This window comes from Caretta caretta, chromosome 16 (assembly GCF_965140235.1).
Source record: "Caretta caretta isolate rCarCar2 chromosome 16, rCarCar1.hap1, whole genome shotgun sequence".
NCBI classification, from domain to species: Eukaryota; Metazoa; Chordata; order Testudines; family Cheloniidae; genus Caretta; species Caretta caretta.
Window position 1 is genome coordinate 1,554,473 of NC_134221.1, and position 19,215 is coordinate 1,573,687.

Genomic DNA, 19,215 nt, shown 5'->3' on the forward strand with positions numbered 1-19,215 from the left:
GTAGGCCGGCTGGGTTGCACAGCCCATGGAGGAGAAAGGGGATGAGGTACCGGAACTACAATTCCCATGAGGCACTGAAAATTTCTGAATCAAAATTGCCAGTTTGTCGGTGTTTGTGTAACCTTTGTGTGTGCTAGAGTTCACTTCATAGCCTTTCTCCAGTGCCCAAAACAACCCACAACTCACAAAGAAAAGCAGCTGGAGACCCAGAATTCAGCCTCTAAGGATTTTCAGCCAGGAGACTGCACAGGGTCAATCTCCCCAAATTCAAGTCCCAAAATGAATTAATTAAGTGCCTACTTTATAAAATCTTATAAAGAAACATAATAAATAATAACTTAGATTTTAAAACATAACATGGCTATTTTATAATCCACATACATTATCTTCACAGTTATACATAAAGAAAACAAATCTAAACAGATCAGTCCACACAGAAACACTGTGAGAAGAAACTCAGGGCTGGTCTCCACTACTGGGGACACTGTCAATTTAGCGGGTCTAGTGAAGACCCACTAAATCGATGGCAGAGCACTCTCTGGTTGACCTCGGTACTCCAGCTCTCCGAGAAGAGTAAGGGAAGTCGACCAGAGAGCGTTTCCGGTTGATGCAGTGCAGTGAAGACACTGGGGTAAGTCAACCTAATCTACATCGAGTCCAGCTATGTTATTATAGAATCATAGAATATCAGGGTTGGAAGGGACCTCAGGAGGTCATCTAGTCCAACCCCCTGCTCAAAGCAGGACCAATCCCCAACTAAATCATCCCAGCCAGGGCTTTGTCAAGCCAGACCTTAAAAATCTCTAAGGATGGAGATTCCACCACCTCCGTAGGTATTCACGTAGCTGGAGTAACATAACTTAGGTCGACTTACCCCCATAGTGAAGACAAGCCCTCAGAGTTCCCAAAAGCTTAGGTTGAGTTCACCTGAGTTTCTGATTACCAAAGTTACAGTCTGCTGAGTCAAAAGCAACATCTTCCCTCCACTTGCCTGTAGGAATCTTCAGCTGGACTCCATGCAGACTCTTCCTCCTCCTCTGCTGACATCACTGTTAGCCAGTCAACTAACTGATTAACTCAGTAAAGTATATTGATTTTGAAAAAACCCTGTTACAAGAACATACAAAACAGAGACTAGCAAAATAGAAATGACTCCTTCCCCAAAAGTTGGTGAATTGCACTAGTTGAGACAATTTAAATAAAACAGGTTGTCTAAAATCAGGCAACATTCCAAGTATACAATTAAAATAAGAGAAATTAACTTTCCCTCCCAATTTCCGCTTTCTATAATTAACACTGCCCATGCTTCCCTGCTGGAGGGTTAACAACATCATCGAGTTAGGGCAAACAGCTGCTTCCTGCTCCTGGGCTCAGCTTCTCCAGCCTGCACAGAGCACCTGGCCTTGTGCAAAGCCCTGCCCTGACCACTCGCCCTCATGGAGCCTGACCCCAGCAACAGGGAATGGAGCAGACCCAAACCAGCCACACCCAATTCCAGAGGCTTCTGGGTGGGGAGTGCTACATCCGCCTAGCAACAATGACCCAGACACAACTCACTGCTACCCAGCCCCCCGAACAGGTCTCTTAGAGATATCTCCCTATTAGCCACATGGGTGACATTTGTTTTTTCCACAAACAGTCAAAATTTTCCCTGGAAACCAGACACTCTTCATGAAAAACTGTGTTAAGTCTAAAACCCAATTTTCTGTCGCAAAATACTATTGACAGAAGAGTTTCAACCAAGCCTACTCCTTCATCCCTTTAAACTTGGAAAGCATCTCCTTCTCCCCCTGACAACAGTAATGCTTAGCACTTACAGCTCAGTAATGCAAAAGCAGTTTACATAAGAACATGTGCTCAATTATCCCCAAATTACCCCTTGGGATACAGACACAAAGAGGGGATGGGATTAGGGTTGCCAACAGTTCGGTTTCTCCCAAACCGTCTGGGTTTCGGCAATAATAATAGATGTCTCGAGACATCTAGACAGACGTATGTGCAGTGCTGGGGAGGAGCCGGTGGTCGTGGTACATGTAGGTACCAATGACATCAGGAAGGATAGGAGAGAGGTCCTGGACGCCAAATTAGGCTGCTAGGTAAGAGATTGAAGTCCAGGACCTCCATAGTAACATTCTCTGAGATGCTCCCTGTTCCACGCACAGGGCCAGTTAGACAGAAGTGCAGGGTCTCAATGCATGGATGAGATGATGGTGTAGGGAGGAGGGGCTTAGATGTATTAGGAACTGGGGAAACTTTTGGGAAAGGGGGAGCGTATACAGGAAGGATGGGCTCCACCTAAACCAAAATGGAACCAGAGGGCTGGCACTTAACATTAAAAAGGTCGTAGAGCAGTTTTTAAACTAAGGGCTGGGGGAAAGGCGACAGGTGCGGAGGAGCACGTGGTTCAGACATCCCTTAGGGGAGGATCTATTAATAGAGTATCTCTATGTCCTTGTGAGGACAAGAGGATGGAAAAAGATAAAATACAGGCAGGGTCTGATCAGACACAATCAAATAAAAAAAAGTCCCATTCAATTACATCGTATAAGGGCAGACAGCTAAAGGGGCACAAGTTTTTAAAGTGCTTATATACCAATGCTAGAAATCTAAATAATAAAATGGGTGAACCTCGTATTAAATGAGGATATTGATATAATAGGCAACACAGAGACTTGGTGGAATGAGGATAATCAGTGGGATACAGTAATACCAGGGTACAGAATATATCGAAAGGACAGAACAGGTCGTGCTGGTGGGGGAGTAGCATTATATGTGAAAGAAAGCATAGCATCAATTGAAGTAAAAATTGTAAATGAATCAAACTGTGCCATAGAATCTCTATGGATAGAAATGCCATGCTCTAATAATAAGAATATAGCAGTGGGGATATATTACCGACCACCTGACCAGGATGGTGATACTGACTGTGAAATGCTCAGGGAGATTAGAGAGGCTATTAAAATAAAAAACTCAATAATAATGGGGGATTTCAACTATCACCATATTGACTGGGTACATGTCACCTTAGGATGGGATGCAGAGATAAAGTTTCTTGATACCTTAAATGACGGCTTCTTGGAGCAGCTTGAACAAACAGGAGGAGAGGCAATGCTTGATTTAGTCCTAAGTGGAGCACAGGATCAGGTCCAAGAGGTGAATAGAGCTGGACCGCGTGGTAATAGTGACCATAATATAATTAAATTTAACATCCCTGTGGCAGAAAAAACACCATAGCGGCCCACCATGGTAGCATTTAATTTCAGAAAGGGGAACTACACAAAATTTAGGAGGTTAGTTAAACAGAAATTAAAGGGTCCAGCGCCAAAAGTGAAATCTCTGTGAGCTGCGTGGAAACTTTTTAAAGACACCATAATAGAGGCTCAACTTAAATGTATACCCCAAATTAAAAAACATAGAAAAGAGCCACCGTGACTAAACAACAAAGGAAAAGACGCAGTGAGAGGCAAAAAGGCATCCTTTAAAAAGTGGAAATTAAATCCTAGTGAGGAAAATAGAAAGGAGCATAAACACTGGCAAATGAAATGTAAAAATACAATTAGGAAGGCCAAAAAAGAATCTGAGGAACAGCCGGCCAAGCACTCAAAAAGTAATGGTAATTTTTTTTTTAAGTACATCAGAAGCAGGAAGCTGCTAAACAACCCGTGGAGCCACTGGATGATCAAGGCGCTAAAGGAGCACTCAAGGATGATAAGGCCATTGCAGAGAAAATAAATTCTTTGCATTGGTCTTCACAGCTGAGGATGTGAGGGAGATTCCCAAACCTGAGCCATTCTTTCTAGGTGACAGATCTGAGGAACTCTGAAACAGATCTGAGAAACTGTCCCAAACTGAGGTATCATTAGAGGAGGATTTAGAACAAATTGATAAATTAAACAGCAATAAATCACCAGGACCAGATTGAAGAGTTCTGAAGGAACTCAAATGTGAAACTGCAGAACTACTAACTGTAGTCTGTAATCTATCATTTAAATCAGCTTCTATACCAGATGACTGGAGTATAGCTAATATGATGCCAATTTTTACAAAGGGGTGATCACGGCAATTACAGGCCTGTAAGCCTGACTTCAGTACCAGGCAAACTGGTTGAAATCATAGAATCATAGAATATAAGGGTTGGAAGGGACCTCAGGAGGTCATCTAGTCCAACCCCCTGCTCAAAGCAGGACCGATCCCCAACTAAATCACCCCAGCCAGGGCTTTGTCAAGTCTGACCTTAAAAACTTCTAAGGAAGGAGATTCCCCCACCTCCCTAGGTAACGCATTCCAGTGTTTCACCACCCTCCTAGGGAAAAAGTTTTTCCTAATATCCAATCTAAATCTCCCTCACTGCCACTTGAGACCATTACTCCTTGTTCTGTCATCTGCTACCACTGAGAACAGTCTAGATCCATCCTCTTTGGAACCCCCTTTCAGGTAGTTGAAAGCAGCTATCAAATCCCCCCTCATTCTTCTCTTCCACAGACTAAACATCCCCAGTTCCCTCAGCCTCTCCTCATAAGTCATGTGTTCCAGTCCCCAATCATTTTTGTTGCCCTCCTCTGGACATTTTCCGATTTTTCCACATCCTTCTTGTAGTGTGGGGCGCAAAACTGAACACAGTACTCCAGATGAGGCCTCACCAGTGTCGAATAGAGGGGAACGATTATGTCCTTCGATCTGCTGGCAATGCCCCTACTTATACATCCCAAAATGCCATTGGCCTTCTTGGCTACAAGAGCACACTGTTGACTCATATCCAGCTTCTCGTCCACTGTAACCCCGAGGTCCTTTTCTGCAGAACTGCAGCCGAGCCATTCGGTCCCTACTCTGTAGCGGTGCATTGGATTCTTCCTTCCTAAGTGCAGGACTCTGCACTTGTCCTTGTTGAACCTCCTCAGATTTCTTTTGGCCCAATCCTCTAATTTGTCTAGGGCCCTCTGTATCCTATCCCTACTCTCTAGCGTATCTACCACTCCTCCCAGTTTAGTGTCATCTGCAAACTTGCTGAGGGTGCAATCCACACCATCCTCCAGATCATTTATGAAGATATTGAACAAAACCGGCCCCAGGACTGACCCCTGGGGCACTCCACTTGATACCGGCTGCCAACTAGACATGGAGCCATTGATCACTACCGTTTGAGCCCGACAATCTAGCCAGCTTTCTATCCACCTTTTAGTCCATTCATCCAGCCCATACTTCTTTAACTTGCTGGCAAGAATACAGTGGGAGACCATGTCAAAAGCTTTGCTAAAGTCAAGGAAGAACACGTCCACTGCTTTCCCTTCATCCACAGAACCAGTTATCTCGTCGTAGAAGGCAATTAGATTAGTCAGGCATGACTTGCCCTTGGTGAATCCATGCTGACTGTTCCTGATCACTTTCCTCTCCTCTAAGTGCTTCAGAATTGATTCCTTGAGGACCTGCTCCATGATTTTTCCAGGGACTGAGGTGAGGCTGACTGGCATGTAGTTCCCAGGATCCTCCTTCTTCCCTTTTTTAAAGATGGGCACTACATTAGCCTTTTTCCAGTCATCTGAGACTTCCCCCGATCGCCATGAGTTTTCAAAGATAATGGCCAATGGCTCTGCAATCACAGCCGCCAACTCCTTTAGCACTCTTGGATGCAACGCATCCGGCCCCATGGGCTTGTGCACGTCCAGCTTTTCTAAATAGTCCCGAACCACTTCTTTCTCTACAGAAGGCTGGTCACCTCCTCCCCATGCTGTGCTGCCCAGTGCAGTAGTCTGGGAGCTGACCTTGTTCGTGAAGACAGAGGCAAAAAAAGCATTGAGTACATTAGCTTTTTCCACATCCTCTGTCACGAGGTTGCCTCCCTCATTCAGTAAGGGGCCCACACTTTCCTTGACTTTCTTCTTGTTGCTAACATACCTGAAGAAACCCTTCTTGTTACTCTTAACATCTCTTGCTAGCTGCAACTCCAGGTGTGATTTGGCCTTCCTGATTTCACTCCTGCGTGCCCGTACAATATTTTTAATAACTATAATAAAGAACAATATTGTCAGACATATAGATGAACACAATTTGTTGAGGAAGAGTCAACATGGTTTTAGTAAAGGGCAATCATGCCTCACCAATATACTAGAATTCTTTGAGGGGGTCAACAAGCATGTGGACCAAGGGGATCCAGTGGATATAGTGTACTTAGATTTTCAGAAAGAAAAGGAGTACTTGTGGCACCTTAGAGACTAACCAATTTAGTTAGTCTCTAAGGTGCCACAAGTACTCCTTTTCTTTTTGCAAATACAGACTAACACAGCTGTTACTCTGAAACCTTAGATTTTCAGAAAGCCTTTGACAAGGTCCCTCACCAAAGGCTCTTATGCAAAGTAAGCTGCGACAGGATAAGAGGGAAGGTGCTCTCATGGATTGGTAACTGGTTAAAATATAGGCTAGGGTAGGTATAAATGGTCAGTTTTCAGAATGGAAAGAGTAAATAGTGGTGTCCCCCAGGGGTCTGTTCTGGGACCAGTCCTATTCAACATATTCATAAATGATCTGGAAAAACGGGTAAACAGCGAGGTCGCAAAATTTGCAGATGATACAAAATTACTAAAGATAGTTAAGACCCAGGCAGACTGCGAAGAGCTACAAAAGAATCCCTCAAAACTGGGTGACTGGGCAACAAAATGGCAGATGTTTAAATGTTGATAAATACAAAGTAATGCACATTGGAAAGCATAATCCCAACTATACATATACAATGATGGGGTCTAAATTAGCTGTTATCACTCAAGAAAGAGATCTTGGGGTGATTGTGGATAGTTCTCTGAAAACATCCACTCAATGTGCAGTGGCAGTCAAAAAAGCAAACAGAATGCTGGGAATAATTCAGAAGGGGATAGAAAATAGGATAGAAAATATCATGCTGCCTCTATATAAATCCATGGTATGCCCCACATCTTGAATACTGTGTGCAAATGTGGTCTCCCCATCTCAAAAAAGATATATTGGAATTGGAAAAGGTTCAGAAAAGTGCAACAAAAATTATTAGGGGTATGGAACGGCTTCCGTATGAGGAGAGATTAATAAGACTGGGACTTTTCAGCTTGGAAAAGGGATCATAGAATCATAGAATCATAGAATATAAGGGTTGGAAGGGACCCCAGAAGGTCATCTAGTCCAACCCCCTGCTCGAAGCAGGACCAATTCCCAGTTAAATCATCCCAGCCAGGGCTTTGTCAAGCCTGACCTTAAAAACCTCTAAGGAAGGAGATTCTACCACCTCCCTAGGTAACGCATTCCAGTGTTTCACCACCCTCTTAGTGAAAAAGTTTTTCCTAATATCCAATCTAAACCTCCCCCACTGCAGCTTGAGACCATTACTCCTCGTCTGATACCATTGAGAACAGTCTAGAGCCATCCTCTTTGGAACCCCCTTTCAGGTAGTTGAAAGCAGCTATCAAATCCCCCCTCATTCTTCTCTTCTGCAGGCTAAACAATCCCAGCTCCCTCAGCCTCTCCTCATAACTCATGTGTTCCAGACCCCTAATCATTTTTGTTGCCCTTCGCTGGACTCTCTCCAATTTATCCACATCCTTCTTGAAGTGTGGGGCCCAAAACTGGACACAGTACTCCAGATGAGGCCTCACCAATGTCGAATAGAGGGGAACGATCACGTCCCTCGATCTGCTCGCTATGCCCCTACTTATACATCCCAAAATGCCATTGGCCTTCTTGGCAACAAGGGCACACTGCTGACTCATATCCAGCTTCTCGTCCACTGTCACCCCTAGGTCCTTTTCCGCAGAACTGCTGCCTAGCCATTCGGTCCCTAGTCTGTAGCGGTGCATTGGGTTCTTCCGTCCTAAGTGCAGGACCCTGCACTTATCCTTATGGATGGCTTAGGGGAGATATGATTGAGGTCTATAAAATCATGACTGGTGTAGAGAAAGTAGATAAGAAAGTGTTCATAGAATCATAGAATATTAGGGTTGGAAGAGACCTCAAAGGGTAATCTAGTCCAATCCCCTGCTCAAAGCAGGACCAACACCAACTAAATCATCCCAGCCAGGGCTTTGTTTACTACTTCTCATAACAGAAGAACTAGGGGGTCACCAAATGAAATTAATAGGCTGCAGGTTTAAAACAAGTAAAAGGAAGTATTTCTTCACACAATGCAGAGTCAACCTGTGGAACTCCTTGCCAGAGGATGTTGTGAAGGCCAAGACCATAACAGGGTTCAAAAAAGAACTAGCTAAATTCGTGGAGAATAGATCCATCAGTAGCTATTAGCCAGGATGGGCAGGAATTGTGTTCCTAGCCTCTATTTCCTAGAAGCTGAGAATGAGCAACAGAGGATGGATCACTTGATGATTACCTGTTCTGTTTATTCCCTCGGGGGCACCTGGCACTGGCCACTGTCCAAAGACAGGACACTGGGCTAGATGGACCTTTGGGCGAGTGTGTAACAAATGGGGGGAAGTGTTCTCGTCTTCTTCTCTCTCAGGCAGGTGTGCTGCAAATGGAGGAGCACCTCTTTCTTCCACACTCACAGAATCACAGACCATCTGGGCTGGAAGGGACCTCAGGAGGTCATCTAGTCCCACCCCCTGCTCAAAGCAGGACCAATCCCCAATTTTTGCCCCAGATCCCTAAATGGTCCCCCTCAAGGATTGAACTCACAACCCTGGGTTTAGCAGGCCAATGCTCACGCCACTGAGCTATTCCTCCCGCCCACGTGTGCAAGGGGTGGGACCTTCTTCTCTCTTAGGTACCAGTGCAAACAAGGGGACTCTGTACCCCAATCTGAGCATCCAAATAAATATAGCGAGGAGTCTTCCCTTTCACCCCAGCTGTACATGCAAAAGGGGGAGCTCCCTTCCCCTGCGCCCCAGAACAGGTTTGCTGATGAAGCAAATCTACCAGTGTGTATGTGTGTGTGTGTGTAAATGAAGAAGTTCAAGTGAGTGTTTGTAAATGAAAATCCCTCTGTGGATGTGCAAATTGTGCTTATTACCCCTAGGATGTGTGGGAGATGTACCTCAGAGGTGGCACCTCCGGGGCTGGGAGGGAGAGGAGCATGTGATGGGGCGGGGCATCTGGAGAAGAGACAGAGAAAGGGGCGGGGCCACAGGGATCTGGTTACCAGCCATGAAAAAGGTGGCAATCCTAGACGGGATTTCTCTGAGCTCAAAAAAGGGAGAAGTGCTGGAGCACAGCTTGCAGGCCGGTGCTTTATGCACAGGATCATACTCCACAAAGTCAAGCCAACAATGGAATCCGTGCTCAGGCCTCCTATTGACCTCTTGATTTCTTGCTTTTCAGGCCTTCTCTGCCTTTTACTACACCTTCAGCTTCCTCAACCTGACCAGTGGGCAGCCCCTGGCCATTGTCGAGGACACTGTCCAGAAGTTCTGTGCAAGAAATTGGACAGACGTGCGTGCTGTGAGGGGGATGGAAGCTACAGGGGCCATCTGTGGGGATTGCAAAGCAAAGGGTCCCAAGAGGGGAGGGGGAAGGGAACTCTCACACAAGGCAGGCCAGGGTTATTGAAGGGGTAGGTGGTATCACCAAGCTCAGTGCCCTGGGAACAGTCAGAGGGCCAGTAATCGCTGCTCTGAGCTGCCCATGGGGGTGCAGGCTCAGTTCCTAGGCCCAGCCGCTCTCCCCAGGCTGGCAGGAGCCTGAAGCCCCATGGATGCAGCATGCTCCCACTCTGGTGGGAGGCAGCGCATCCTGTCACTCCATGGCACCCTTTGTGGCAGCCAGAAGCCATGCTGATGGGCTCTCAGTTGGCCACCGTCAGGAATGAAATGGTCCCGAGTGATCAATTTAAATCAAGGGGAGGGGACAAAACTGCCCAAAGCACCAACTCCTTCACCCAGAAAACATCCTGCAGCTTCCCCAGGATGACCAACGTCACTCCCACGCAGGGCTGAGGAGTGGGAATGGCCAGTCAGCACCAGAGGAATTTTCACTGCTGAGGTTGCACGTACCCAGCTGCTGTGCTGTACAAACCCTCCTATCTGGCCTGGCGCACAGGGACGCTCTTAGGACGGATCCAGCCTACGGAAGGGGGGGGCCCTGTTGGGGTGGGTGCACAGCTTCCTGGCTGGGGAGAGCAGGGCAGAGTAGAGACAGGCTGGACATGGGTCCCGCTGGGGACAGAGAATGAGGTCATGGCCATGTTGTACATGATTAACATTGGGGTGGGGCAGCCATCCCAGTTGCCCAATCACAGCTCATTTGATGAGTTAGGAAATACCTGCCTGGTCGATGAGCAAGCATCTGTCTCTGAACCCGAGAGAGATGCGGGCCACCAATCCCTCTCTCCACACCCCAGACGGTCAGGGAGCTGCCAGGACAAAGTCTGCCCCTGCTGTAGGCTCAGAGCTCCTGTCACACTGCTGCCATTAACACCCCTTCTCTCCCCTGTGCTGATTGTTCACCCCCCAGTTGAAATCCAGCTACCCCAAAGAGAAAGATCAAAGGCTGCGAGAGTACTGCGCCAACGCCAACTACATCCTGGTGCTCCTGCTCGACGCCTACAAATTCAACCAAAGCAGCTGGAGCAGCATCAAGTTCCAGATGAAGGTGAGCAAGAGTCCAAGTGCAGAGGCTGGGAGGAAGAATTGCACGTCAACCGGCTTAGAGTCAGCACGGCTCAGCTGATGGCGCAGGTGCTCTCGCTTCAGAGGCCGAAGGGCATGGCTGCTACTCCTGCTAGTCCATGCCTGTTCATAGAACCATAGAAGGTTAGGGCTGGAAGGGACCTCAGGAGGTCATCTAGTCCAACCCCCTGCTTGAAGCAGGACCAATCCCCAATTTTTTTGCCCCAGATCCCTAAATGGCCCCCTCAAGGATTGAACTCACAACCCTGGATTTAGCAGGCCAATGCTCAAACCACTGAGCTATCCCTCCCCCCAAAATAAGACCAAGGTTTCTTTACTCTCTAGAGGAAGGAGACCCCAGATGGGACTTGAACCCACAATCTCTGGCTTTGGAAGCTAATGCCATATCCATTAGGCCACTGAAGTTCCTCTGCAGGCTTAACGATTCACTGCAGTGACTATGCCCCTGCTCTTCCAGCCCACAGCTCTGCCGGTGCACCTCAGTCCTGACCTGCCCCCACTCCTGCTCTTGCAATCCTTGGCTTCCCACCCTGAGAACTCCACCAGTCCTCCTCAGTCCTGCGATTCTGGGTCCCTGCTGCAGCTCAGCAAGTGCTGATGGACTGTGCGCAGTTGTGGCAAAAATCATGAGGTAGTTTTATGATGAGGACCCGAAATGACGAGAAAGAGGGTCTAGACGCCCCTGTGCCCTCTGACCTATGGCAGGGTTTGGAAGCCAAGGGCTGGGAAGGTGTTTTGCTGCCACAGTCTGTGCTCTGCTGTGGTGCAGAGCGAGGACAGCCTCTGTTCCTTGTGCCCATGCCCGTGACTCTCAGGCAGCATACTACGCGCACTGCAAGTCAGGAATCTGGGTGTCCCCGTCTCCCTGTGGGAATTGAGGCTACTAGTAGCTTGCACCTCTTGGGGACTGGCCATCCCCTTAATACCATCCTGGCCATCCCCTTAATCCTCTTTCCCCGGGCAGGCTGCGGACACGGACATTGGCTGGGCCCTGGGCTACGTGCTGAACCTCACCAACATGATCCCGGCGGAGGCCCCCGAACAAGTGAAAGGGCAGCAGCGTGGGCTCTGGGCCGCCACCATCTTCTTCATCGTCCTGACGCTGGCTTTCTGCCTTGTTGGCTTGCTCATACACTTCCTGGGATAGGAGCCGTTCAGCAGGAGCAGATGGCCAGGGCTTCAGCACCTTGCACCCGCCTCTAATGAGAGGCCTTAGACACCCTGTTAAATGGAGACTTGAGGGGTGGGCACCCCCAGAACATAACTGACCCCACAGCAAGATTTAAACTAGGCCCTATATCGCACGAGGAGTTGGAGCCACTACCCCTTGAGGCTGGAGTTTTCAAGGTATTTAGCCACCTAAAGATGCTGATAGGCACCGAGTGGGATTTTTTTCAAAAGCATTTAAGTGCCTAACTTAAAGTTTTTCACACAACTCACAGTCAACCTGTGGAACTCCTTGCCAGAGGATGTTGTGAAGGCCAAGACTATAACTGGGTTAAAAAAAGAACTAGATAAATTCATGGAGGATAGGTCCATCAATGGCTATTAGCCAGGATGAGCAGGGATGGTATCCCTAACCTGTTTGCCAGAAGCTGAGAATTGGTGACAGGGAATGGATCACTTGATCATTACCTGTTTTGTTCATTCTCTCTGGGGCACCTGGCATTGGCCACTGTCGGTAGACAGGATACTGGGCTAGATGGACCTTTGGTCTGACCCAGCATGGCCGTTCTTATGTTTTTGTGTTCTTATGAACTCCACTTGGTTTCAGTAGGAGTTAGGAGCTTAGGTACTTTTGAAAATCCCATTAGGTGCCTAACTGCATCTTCAGCTGCCTAAATACCTGTAAAAAATCTGGCCCTCGTGCCCCTAGCTGCAACCCAGGTTCACAAGCCTCTTACATGAACCCATCAGTGGAGGGAGCAAGAGTAGAGCGGGGCACTATTTTTCAGATGAATATGGTTTATTAGCTGAAAAATCAACCCAAAACTATTTGTGAATTTGACACAAATTTGCTGAATAATTTTGGCCAAAACCAAAAAAACAAAATTGGGCTGGAGTCACCAGAGGCTTAAGTGCCATTCGCCAGACAGCTGGAGGAGGAGCTGGCTTCCAACCACCTCTGCACTGCGAGGTCAGCGCACTCCCCTGCAATGTGGGAGATGCAAGTTCAATTCCGCCTGCTGTAGCGTGGGGAATGCACTTGGGTCTCCTGCTCACAGAGGAGTGTGCTTACCACCAGGCTACAGGATATTTTGGTGTGGGACTTGAAACTGCTTATTCTGTTCATTCCCTCTGAAGCACCTGGTACTGGCCACTGTCAGCAGACAGGGCACCCTGTTAAATGGATGGACCCTTCATCTGACCCAGTATGGCCATTCTTATGTTCTTATGAAACACTGTCACTTTGTACAACATACTTGAATAACATCGGCGGCAGATATCGTACGCAGGGGGAGGCTGTGGCTCCCCAAACAGCCTAGCGTTGTCCAGCTCATGTTCCACCCCCAAGCCAGGCCCCCTCCTGCGGTTCCCAGCGCTCTGCCCTGGCTGGCCCAGGCTGGCTTGCCTGCCTCCCACAAGGACTCAGGGTGGCTGGTGCTAGGGCCGTGCTGCCCTGCGCTCTGGGGCTGGCCACCTGGCGCTGGGGCTGGGGGCCGTGGCAGGGGTGCTCTGGGATCTTGCAAGGGAGAAGGGCGGGGGGGGGGGGTGGAGACGGGGAGGCAGGGGGCCTTGGGCACAAGGGGAGGAGCCAGGGGCTAGCCTCCCCCATCAGCCGGGTCACTGGCTGCCCATGCTTCAATAGTCAGTGGGTGAGAGAGAGAGACCAGCACAGACTGACAACATAGTCCAGTGGTTAGGGCACTCACCTAGCAATAGATGAGGCCCAAGTCCCTGCTCCAATAAATATTTATACACAGTGGAAAAGGTTCAGCATCTGCTACTGAGAGACCCCCACGTCGGTGGCGAGGGCCCTTTCCTGTAACGGTGGGGAGACCTGAGTTCAAATCTTTAGCCCATCTCAGGTGGAGTGGGGGAGTCAGACACATTCTCCCACATCCTAACTCCTGGGCTAAAAGTTGTAAGAAGGAGTCCTCTTCTGCTGGCCATTGTGTGAATCTAGCCTGAACAATTTAACAATGCCTGAAAACAAAGCATTTGGGGTCAATCCAAACAATGGACATTTTTGATTCACTGGAATGTTTGGGTTCAGCTTGAGCAAAACCATATTTCTGCGGGTTTCTTCAATCGTTTGGAACTTCCAGCGATCTGAGAAGAATCAGTTATTCACTGAGCTCTAACATGAGTCCCACGCTCTCCCACTGCAGGGCACATAAATACATTGTCCTGACTGGCTCTAGCGACTGTTTTTTAGCAAACATTCTTGGGAGGGGCACACCTGCAAAACCATATCTCTCCCTCTGCTCCCACCCATAGGGATTCGGGGCTGCTGAGGGACTCATGCTGCTAGCCCTCCCTTGCACTGTGGGTGCACTGGTAAATGGTCCAGTAATTCATGCTAAGGGCAGTACATTGCCATGTCAGGCTTTGCCAGGACCGAGAGGTCCTAGCAGCTAGGAAGGCATCACCTGAGTCTGCAGCGGTTAAATGAGATCCAAGCCCTAGCTCTGGTCTCTGGTAAATTTAGAACTGACATCTGCCCGATCCTGCATTTGATATAACTTTAATGAGACTTTTCCACTGGCACATTAATTAAAAGGTGAATTGAGTGTTCAAGTGTTAGTGAGAATTAGCAGCTATATCAGAATAACAGTTGGAGTCTTCCCAAAGGGAGTCTGTTCCCACCTCCGTCCCCAGGGGGTTTTCCCAGGAGCCCCTTTGAGTGTGAGGAGATGAGAGCTCCTCAGGATGTGAAGGATAATGGGGAAAACCCCTTCAGTGGTCTCTTGGCCTAGGATCAAGGAGTACCCGGTTCCACCCTTGTGTACCAGTCAAATCCAGTTCATCCCCAGTAGCTTTCCTCCCAGGCTCTGCTCGATACCCCAGGGGGGTGGGAGGACTGTCCCCCAAAAATCTTTAAATAAGTCAGTAATGAGAGCCCTGGGATTTTTGCTCTTGGTTGGATGTTTGAAGGTTGTCCTCTTTGATAATTCTAATGGGAGAAATTCAACCCCACACAAGGTCTCTGCACCAAAGAAATCCGGCCAGGGCTCCAGTGGTATACAAGTCTTTCCCTGGCCCATGCACTGGAGTACATTTCATCCTATTTCTTCTCTGCCTGTAACATCATCTCCATCACTGTCTTCCATCACCTGCCTTCATTTTCTGTCCAGTTCTGTGATTTGTTTCCTAATCAATATTTCTGTTGCGAATGCTAGGCCCTGGGTTTTACTTTCTATGGAGAAAGCACAGAAACTTTGAATTTATTCCTACTTTATTTCATTAGCAAAGTAATTGTTACAGGAAGCAGAGAAGAGAAACTGTTATGTGGTCTGTGAAAGTAAATGCCTGTCATTCTGAGGCATTAGAAACAATCAATGTATCTAAAAGCTCTGACATGGCACCTTCTGGGCTTCGGCTCAGTCTGAAGCCTGGACTGCAGGCAGATTGTTGGGTGCCATGAACTGCTGCTTTCACAGAGATGAGAAAGACTACAAACCTTCCCAAGGTAATCAACAGTGGAAGCTCATCTTGCCAGAGTGCATATGCTGCATGGCTCCAGAGTGCCCTGCACATCTGCAATGTGTCATCATTGTTAAACGGGTCAAAAGGAAGCCATCAATGGAATCCCCATCCCATCCCAGACTGACTGACAGGATTGTGGGTGTGTCCGTGTCTGCACGGCTCTTGGACCAACAGCCTAGCTGAGAACAAGGATAGGCTGAAGAAAAGTAACTGCTGTGCACAGATCTCAATACAAGGATCCCCACAGGGCGGGGTCACTGTGCCGTCATGCGCTGAATGGCCACCTGGGAAGGCTTCTTACTGCTGCCCAGAGAGTGGTGGCCTCCAAACTGTGGCCATCTTAGAGCTGCTACTAGCAAAATCCCCTACAGCTCTCCAAACCCAGGAGTCCACAGCAGGGGGATCCAGCCGGCCCCGTCCTCTCTGGGCCTGCCTGGGTGAAGATGCTGAGGCAGCTGTGGAATCATTTGCTGCACTATTGGTGACCCCGATGAGAACTCGGGCGTGGAGTTGGCTTTGCTGACTCACTCTTTTAAATGGCATTGCAGGCATTTCCACTTAGCCCCTTTGGCAGTCCAGGGCTGCCAGTCATATGTCATTGCTCTGTCTGAACTTCAGGGAATTCTGTCACCCACGGCAGGTGCTGATCCTAAAGATGGTCAAGTGTGAAGAATATGTCCGTGAAGTTGGTTTGGATGGGTGGGTGGCTGGAGGTTAAATGATATTCTGTGTAACATGGCCCAAGAGATTGATTCCAAAATCATTTCAATGCTCAGGAAAGTTTCCCTGCCACTGATACATTGAGGAGGTCAGGGCCAGCTCCTTCTTGGCAGGGAAGCTTGACTACACTCCACATTCAAGAACATGTATTTTGTTGGTTGTGTGGACAATTGTTTGCTTGCAAGCTTCCTTTGAAATTGCTGCACACCCATGCGTCACTACACTGTGTGTGCCCTCCGTGTAGCATAGCACAGCAAGTTCAGTCTTTGTTCGATTACTGGGAACCAAACATGAGGAGCTGCTAAGACCCAGTGCACTCAGTATTAGCCCTTGAGAAAAGCCAGCTATACCAGGCCTCCACATTCAAAGTAAGAGGAGACGTGTGGCCCCAGACAAAGAACACTGAATTCCTGATGGGAGGCTGTCACCCAGCGGCCCGTTGGTGGTTCACTTCTCTGTGTCAGCTGCTCAACAGGCCTGACATACTCACTACACCTAACACGCTGGTGTCAGGATATTTACCCAAAAGGTGGCACGAAATATGCCCTTGGACAACTAATAACTCACTATAGCCTTATCAGTAATATTCTGATGGTTGTACGATCAACCTGCAAAAGCTTATACAGTGGTGCTGGACTCATGACTCAAATGTATTTAAACCAGGCATGTCAAGGAGAGTTAATAAACCGGTTCCCGACCCCCGCCCCCAAAAAAGGAATGTGGTTCCGCCTGCATGACTGGGTCTCCATACAGATGGAACAAGGTGTGACCAAAGACAAAGAGAAGCACATCTGCCTGGCAGGCAAACAAAGCCATCAGGAGAGCAAGTGGGGAAAACATGAGCACAAAACAATCTCAGCAGGAGATGGAGCCTGCACCCCCAGGGAGCCTTCCTGTCTCTGGCAGCAGGGTCAGTGACCTGTGAGAGAGACTTTTCAAAGGTTTACTGGCCTATAAGAGAGGGGCAGAGAACTTTCCATGATCCTTCACCTGAGGCAACAAGGCAAACCAGCGGCTGGGACTCTGGGGGATACTGGCTCAGAACCAGTCAGCCATCACTGGAAAAGGAAGCTTGGTGAGGAAATTAACTTGAACAAAGACCATGGCTTGTTAAGCCAAATTTTAGCTTTTATCTTTATCCTTTGTACTTGAACTCACTTCAAACCTGGCTTTGTAACTGAATAAACTGTTTTACTTTTTATCCAAACCAGCCCAGTGCTTTGATTGAACTGGAGGGACTGTAACACCCATCAAGAGACCAAGCTGCTTTTCCTCTCTTTACGGGAGCAGCAAGTGTAATAATTTCTGTGAGTGTTCTAGGAGAGTGTTCCCTGGGCACAGCAGGGAAACAGTTCTGGGAAATGTAGGACTCAGAGTGTGGGGGTCACTTTGAAACACTAACTGGGGGTAGAAGCCAGGCAGTGCCCTGCACACTTGTCTGCTGGCTGTTGGTGTCCAGGCCGTGCCCTGCACGCTTGTCTCATGGCTGTTGGCGTCCATGCCATGCCCTGCACGCTTGTCTGCTGGTGTCCGTGCCATGCCCTGCACGTTTGCCTGCTGGCTGTTGGTGTCCGGGATGTGCCTTGCATGCTTGTCTGCCAGCTGTTGGTGTCCAGGCTGTGAGCCGCATAAATAGAGCATTTAAGGCACCCAGAGTTATGCCAGGCAGGCAGTGACACAACCCGTCACTGGTCTGGGTTGAACCCCAAAACGTCAGAGAGGCTGTGTTGGGAAAGACCCTGCAAACTCTACAGAATGTTGCTACGGAAGCAGAAAACCCAGCCGTGGGTCTTAATATTGTTGCAGAGCTCTCAGGGGTTCTAAGAAGACTTGGGAACAAAGTGAGAACCTGATCACAAGGTACAGTAGGGTTGTCAGAGTGGGTGATGGGTTAGAAGTGAGCTGAACTATGCCCCCAACTTTGGCCATCCTACTGTTCTTCTGACCTCTCTATGGGACTTTCAAGGGGGAGAGGGCTCTTCCTATCGTCATTCTAAAAGCTAGGGTGCAAGGGAGAGCAGACAGGCTGTGGAACAATCCCAGCATCAGCCCCCGACCCCCATCCCGCAGAAGAGCTGATGCAGACCGTATGAAAGGGGATCCAGGCCCTGGTTGTCAGTCTGATTCTATCATCAGAGTGGAATAAAACCTCCTCTCCAAGGTGAAGTCCAGCATGACATGAGCCTGTGTCGCTGCCTCTTTCATAGCCCCCAGGCAGCAGGAGAAGAGATGTTGCTGCAGAAATACGCAAAGCCTCAGGTTCCTGCATCCTGTAGCCCACAGGGTTTAATGACTGCCCAGGTAGCAGCCTGAAACCATAACGCATTGTGCATTCATCAGCCAGGACATACAGACCTTAGCGGGCCTCATCCCAGAGGATGGCTGAGTCTATTACCCACCTGCACTATACTTACACTGACCCCTGAACCCAGACTGCTCCAGCTCCCCCAAATAATCACCAACTTGGGCTTTACGTTTAACTACAAGGCAGTCACCGACACAGAACTACTCCTCCAGTTGGCACAGTTGTTTGCAAGCTACATCCACCTCCACTGTATTGTTCAGAGGTTCAACTCCACATGCAAACGCCTGGAATTGCCAGGGCTTTGGAACGCTGCATCTCTGGCTGCCTCAGCCCTCAATGGGGCAGTAGCCACATGCTGCAGCCACCGTGCTGGAACTTCCAGCACCTCAGAGTTTGTGCTTGTAAACTTGTGGGGGGACCCGGAAAGAACTGGCAAGCACAGGATTTTCATTTTATTTACAAGCATGTTTAGTGAGCTATTTGGAAGTATGTACTGGGGGTCCTCAAGCCTGGAGCCCCCCACCCTGTGCAGAGCCATAATTACATCTCTGCCTCAGTTTGCCCTAATGGACTTTCAATAAGTCTAACGAGACTGAGGTATAGTGAGCAGTGTCCCTTCAGGGGTCTAGTTTATCTAACCCAAAGGCAAACCATTACCCAAATAGGCCTCCACCCAGTATCCTAACTGGAGCAGGAAGGGTCTGCGTTAACTTTAGTCCAATAATTCCACTTATGTCCAGGTCCCTGACTAGTGAGGCCCTCTTGATTCAGAGCCCTCCTCTGGAGTCAGGGCCATTTGTCAGCTGGGGAAGGGTCTTGATCCTCTTGGGTCAAGGGCCCCACAGAGGTCAAACCACAATGCCCCTTCCTCAGAGCAGCATATAAATCCTCTCAGCTGGGGAACCTACCGCTACCTGGTGAAGTTCTTTCATGGCAACAAGGCTT

At 48.5% G+C, this 19,215-nt stretch overlaps 1 protein-coding gene across 4 annotated transcripts in view; it reads left to right on the top strand.

Moving 5' to 3' along the window:
- The window catches only part of LOC125623618 (ectonucleoside triphosphate diphosphohydrolase 8), a 93,360-nt gene extending 76,188 nt beyond the window's left edge, over positions 1 to 17,172 (top strand). For all 4 annotated transcript variants that reach the window (XM_075120501.1, XM_048823253.2, XM_048823252.2 and 1 more), the window contains 3 exons: positions 9,289 to 9,399; positions 10,420 to 10,557; positions 11,560 to 17,172. In XM_075120501.1, the coding sequence (XP_074976602.1) occupies positions 9,289 to 9,399; positions 10,420 to 10,557; positions 11,560 to 11,742 (432 nt within the window). In that variant the 3' untranslated portion in view covers positions 11,743 to 17,172. The remainder of the gene's footprint in view (positions 1 to 9,288; positions 9,400 to 10,419; positions 10,558 to 11,559) is intronic.
- The last annotated feature ends 2,043 nt before the right edge of the window (positions 17,173 to 19,215 follow it).